This window comes from Myzus persicae, unplaced genomic scaffold (assembly GCF_001856785.1).
Source record: "Myzus persicae strain clone G006 unplaced genomic scaffold, MPER_G0061.0, whole genome shotgun sequence".
In the NCBI taxonomy this organism is placed as follows: Eukaryota; Metazoa; Arthropoda; class Insecta; order Hemiptera; family Aphididae; genus Myzus; species Myzus persicae.
The window spans coordinates 1-6,276 of NW_019100755.1; the positions used below are offsets into that span (position 1 = coordinate 1).

Sequence of the window (6,276 nt, forward strand, 5' to 3'; positions counted from 1 at the left end):
CATAAACCGAGACCCTGGCTCTCCTATGAGTGTAATGTGTTCTTCAGTTATTTTATTACGATAATATTTGTCATCTGTTTTTTGATTTATAATAGTGTAGTCTTTACGTCCATCAAAATATAGACTTTTCGGTTGCCTATCAGTTTGTATTTTAAGATCTTGACGTTTCTTATGTCTCTCTCTCCTTATTTTCATTCTGTCGATCACATGTTGTTTATCATCAGTTTTAATTATTCCAACATCTTGTAGTATTGCACTAGCAATAGTAGCAGCAGTTCGATCAGATATTCCTGTTCTATCACACGCTAATGCTAGAGCTGGTAACTCGAGTCTCATTTGTGACTGTTTATTAGAACTATACGTTGATGGCAATGAGGACATTGCATTTGGTGAATAATTGGAATCTTCGTCAGTATTGTCGTCAGTGTCAGTATAATATGTTACTATTGTTTTGAAAGTATTATTTACACACAGCTCTTTTTTATTTTGTTTGTCAATTCGATTTGCTTCTATTTCTTTTCAGTGCATGTTTTTATTAAGTTTTTTGGTTGTTAAAACATCAATCGATGACATGGCCATTTTTCTCATTGATCTTTGGTCTTTTAGAAAAACTTGTTCGATAATAGGAACTTTACGAGATTTTTCACAAGAGCAAAGATAGAATTCAATACATTTGCACGCTGCTAAATCAAAAAGTGTGACTTTTGCATTATTCTGAAATTTTTCTAGATTTGATTTAAAAATTAATGTATTTTTCCTGTTTTTAATAGATTTAATTATTTTTTTGTACTTATCGTGATAATTTATTAACAATTGTAGTGCACGATTGTGCGATACTATTGGAATAGAGGCTTTCTGCCATATTTTTTCTACATCTGTCACTACTATATCAGAAATTATTTTAACAGTTGGATCTTTTCCATTACTACTTTGTTTTAGTTGGTTTCTTACTTGTAAATAGAACTTCATTACATCTGCATAGGTAGGTAAAACTAAATTACTAAGAACACAAGTGTCACCAAAAATTGGACATTTTGACTTAATTCTGGTACAATTAGCCATTTCAGAAATGAATTGAAAATTAAACGCGTTAATAACTTTATATTAGCACTATAGAACGTCGTTTACGTCCACACTCGATGATAAATTGATAAATAGTGCGATACTAATCGTAAGTCAAATGATAATAATGCTGATTGCCTTATTTAATCTATTAAACTTTTAACTATGGTCAAAATAAATTTGGTGATATCGAAAAGTAATAACAATTATAATACTTTGGTTTTTCGTTACCTATTTCTATATATAGATTTTAAATGCTCGGCGGCACCTCAAAACAACACTCTATATTGACAATTTTTTTTTTACATATTATACATACTAAAACACAAGTTTTCCTTACTATTATAAAATTAATTTACAAAATAAATTTTTTCGTTCCACCCTAATGTGTATGGTGGTGGGGAGGTGGGTGTCTATATATTGTCTTGCACCACTAAGTATTACACATTCAAACCGCCTCTGGTTGGAAGCAGACAACGTTGTAAGTTAATTGGATGTGGAAAACTAACCAACTGTACCTGCACTAAATGCAATAACTATTTCTGTTGTGGAGTAAACAGAAACTGTTTTACTTTATTTCATAAATACTAATTTTAATAACCTATTGTTATCTATTATTTTATTATTAATTATTCATTAATTTTATATACTCCATAAGTGTTTATTTAATTGTTTGATATGTACTAAAAGACTCATATTCTATTATAAAAGTGATAAATATTAAAATGTGATAATTTGTTATTATATCTTAGTTTTTATAATCATACTACTGTAAAGGAAGGTTACCTATTATTTTATTATTCATTATTCATTCATTTGATAAGTATTGTTATTATAATTCCTAAGTTTTTATTTAATTTTTTATATCTACTAAAAGTCTGATAATCTATTATAAAAGTGATCATTTGTTTTTATATTTATATATATATATATTTTTTAATCATGCAGTGATATAAGAAAGATAGTATCTTTTTCATTATTATAATTCATAAATATATTTTTTTGAATTTGTTTGGTATATTATATTGGAAGTTTAATTACCAATACTATAACTATTACTATTTGAATGTGACAATTTAATATAATAAAGAAAAGATTTCTTATTGTTAGTTAGTTTGTTTTTCTTTTTTTTTTATACTTCAATGCATGATGTATCGTGGATGATACAGGAACTTAAGTAGTCCTTAAAAAGTGAAATTTAAATAAAATTCAAAAAAAGTATTTTTTAGATGATCATTAATCTTATTTACATCTAAAAATAATTTTTTCAACTGAAAGTTTCACCATAAAAATTAAGTCATGCAGTGTAGAGTTAAATGAAGTATAGTATGATATGAAGTGATTTGTATATTATGAAGTTAATTATTGTATTATATTACTATTATTAATTAACTGATATATAATTATATAAAGTAACTTAAAATATATAAAATATATCTGTGCAGTGACGCATAGAGGTTTTAAAATAAGTGGGGTTTAATGGCCTAAATAGTTTTTAGCATACCCACCACCCCAAATAACATTGTTCTCTTTGAAAAAACATTTTTGCAATACATTGTTTTTATAGATATCGTATAGCTTAATAAATAGAAAATTCAAATTCAAATTATTAATTATACAACTTATTATTAGTATGGTCAAATAAATAAATATACATTTAATGTACTTATTAAAAAATTTTTGATTATAATAGGCTATATTAGGTTAGGTTAGTTACAAAAATATTTATTTATATACTTCAACTTCAAATGTATAATATTTAAATAATTTATTATCATAAATCATAATATGTATATATATATTAGTATTATAATAATTGTAAATTATATTTTGAATGCAATATAATAGGTATAAAACAAGGTAAAAATAAATTATAATTTATAATATTAATGCTTTTTGTAGATGATTATCATCTAAAACAATATCATGAAGCAAAGATGTTCATGATATTTTCCTAATATATAGTTATATCTTTTTAACAAGTTATTCTCATTAATCCTTGTAATCTCACTTGTCCCATAGTAGAACGAAGTTGATTCTTCTCAATTTTTAGCTTAGAAAACGCTCTTTCAGGACTAGCACTAGTAACCGGTAACGTCAATCCTATTTTTAACATTGCATACACATTTGGCCATTTGGGAATACAGATATTAAACCTTAATTTAAAAAAATTTGAAAAATTGGTTGTAAACTTCCCGAATTGTTTTCAATGTTTGATACAATATTTTTTGAATTATTATCTTCTTTGTCAATTCCATCATCGCTTTCAGGTTCAGATTCACTCCCAAATATTTCTTCACATTTACTATGTAAGGTGTTTGGTAAAGCTTCCGATGTTATAAAAGTATGAAAAATTTAAGCAAATTGTAAGTACTCCGAACAAAGATATTTTTTATCAACAAACTTTCCATATAATTCTAAGAAGAGCTTAAAACTATCTTTTGGAAAAAAATTAGGATCTTGATTTATTTTAAAAATTACTTTACTTGTAAGAAGTGATAGATCCTTAAGAACACCAATTGATTCATCATTGGAACGTTCGGACAACTGTCTTTGTACTATGTCTAGTGCAGAAAAATATGTGTTCACTTTTATGTTTTGAATAGGATCTAAAATAAGTTCGTCATCTGAAAGTTCACCAGGCATTTTTTTCTTCTTACGTAAACGAGGAGTGGGCAATTAAATGAATTCTTCATTTTCATCTCCTTGTTCTAAGACAAAAACATCTACTTCTTGAGATAAATGTTTAAAACTCTCATAGGATCGATTAGTTGATATTTTTATTTTATTTTGTTCAATCATTGAAACAGCTAACATCAGATCTAGATCTTTGCTTTGCAATATAGAGCTGGTTGGTGATAGTATATCAATTAATATTTTGAATGTCAATGCTGTCCATACAACGCTTTAAATAATCAAGTATAGCTCCAGCTTCAAATCCAGTTTTTCTATCACCTGGTCCATCTTTACTTCGAATTATTTCTAATGTGCCTATTACAGCTAAATATGTACTCAAAACCACGTACAGTGCATATGAAAATGACATCCAACGTGCAGTTGTCACACGTTTTATTCGACGAATTTGTTTCTTCTTATATCTTTCTTTTTGAAATTGTTCATAATACTTAACTCTAATTTTACTTAAATTAATTAGATCATATAATTTTTCTAAATTTCCAAACATATCCATTGTATTAACACCTGAACTTACAACATCAGTAATCACCAAGTTTAATCGGTGTGCCCAACACCATATATAAATAGCATGAGGATTTACTTCTTTGATTAAACTTTGAAGACCATTATAATTACCCCTCATATTGGCAGCACCATCATAAGATTGGCCAACAAGATGATTTTTCCAATCTAAGTTCAACAAATCACAAGTTTGTTTAAAGACATTCATTAATTCGCGACCTGTTATTATAGGTGTTTCCAGGACAGCTATTAGACGTTCATAAATACTACCAGAGTTTTTATCGATGTTACGAACAATAAACGACAATTGTTCTTTTCGAGATACATCAAATGTTGTATCAAGTGAAACACTAAAGAAAGGAGAATCCTTTATACTTTTAGATATGATTCCGACAATATCATCTGATATACATTCTATGAGTTCATTTGGTCTCCGCCATGATATGAAAGACCACTGAGGTTTATTATTTTTATTTTTTAAATTTGAAATATATGGTGCCATTGTAGGGGAATAGTTTGAAACAAGTTCTACTAAATCTTTGAAATGTCCACGCAATGAATCTGACCATTTTTCACGATGACCACGAAAAGCTAAAGAATGGCGGCCCAAAAACAAAGTGATGTCAATGAGTTCTTTTACAATTCCATGATTACAGAGGACTTCAAATTTTCTTTTTTCAGTCAGTGATAGAAGAATGGGTAACACTTGATTTCTCAATTTAAATTTCAAAGACGCATCTATATGATTTGTTGACGTTTCATGAACTAAAATTTTGTGTAATGCATTTTTCCATTTACTAACACCATTAATGATCCAGTTGTCTCTTTTTGTTCTACCAAACATCTGACAATGAAAACAAAATATTTTGTCTGTGGAAATAGAATATGATAACCTATCTCCGTTAACCAAAGTCGTATCATTTAATTTTTTTGTAAACCACGACTCTTGAAAACTTCTGTGTTCCTTATTTGTTGGAAACTTAAAAATATTATTTGTAGGTCGACACGGCCCTTTTTGTACTATCATGTCAGTAAATTCTGGCGTAACATTGGTAAATGTATGAATTTTGGCTGGATCATTTTCATATATCAAAATAGATTGTGTTGAAGTTGAAATACATAACGTTTCTTGAAACATAATATTTTCTGAAATCAAAAAAAAAGTATTTTTTAAATTAAAAACTATTTATAATAGTTAATAATTTTAACAATACCTGATACAAATTATGTCAGGTGTGTGTATTAATACATGTAAAATAATTAAATATAAATATACTAGTGTGAATAAAGAATAAATACATATAATTGTATGATAATCTTACCAGTTGATATATTGTTCATATTGATCATCAATTCTATTCAGAATAGAAGAACAAGTTTGATTATTTTCTACATTTTCGGTATGGTCATTACTACTTGTACCTAAATGAAAATATTAAAATTGAAATCCCAAAAATGTATCTCAATTTAACTATATGAAAATCTTACAAATTGATGTCGATTGTTCATATTGATCATAAATCCTATTCAGAATAGAAGAACTAGGTTGATTATTTCCTACATAAGTAACGTATGAATTTTAGGCCCGATGCACACGTGCGTTTTTTGCCGCTGCGGCGCCGCATTTGTTGAATACACACCATTGCGTTTTTGTTGCGGTAATCGCACGTCATCCAGTCGCCCAAGACGGCCTTCAGCATGGAACATCACTTTAGTTTCACTTTAGTTGCCATTCAGTTATCAACTATGGAGGTTTATTACAAAAAATGCAATTTTAGCTTACTTGGTGCACAAAAAATATTTACGGACGTATGATAGACGTTACTGGGTGCACCCATTTACAGATTCTAGGTTATTAAAAGGTGAATTTTATACTACATTTAGTGATATAAGAAAAAATCCAGAAAAGTTTTTTACTTATTTTCGAATGAGTGTTCGCTCGTTTGACGAACTAGCAACAAAAGTAACTCCAAAGCTAATCTCTCAAGACACGTGCATGAGACTCTATACCATCAC

General features: G+C 28.1%; 1 protein-coding gene across 1 annotated transcript; it reads right to left on the minus strand.

The window, feature by feature from the left end:
* Nucleotides 1-3,741: 3,741 nt before the first annotated feature.
* On the minus strand, nucleotides 3,742-5,967 carry LOC111042810 (zinc finger MYM-type protein 1-like). Its single transcript, XM_022327506.1, has 3 exons — nucleotides 5,901-5,967; nucleotides 4,018-5,406; nucleotides 3,742-3,953 (listed from the first exon to the last, which is right to left on the minus strand). The coding sequence occupies exons 1-3, from the start codon at nucleotides 5,965-5,967 to the stop codon at nucleotides 3,742-3,744; spliced, it is 1,668 nt and encodes a 555-aa protein (XP_022183198.1).
* Nucleotides 5,968-6,276: the final 309 nt, after the last annotated feature.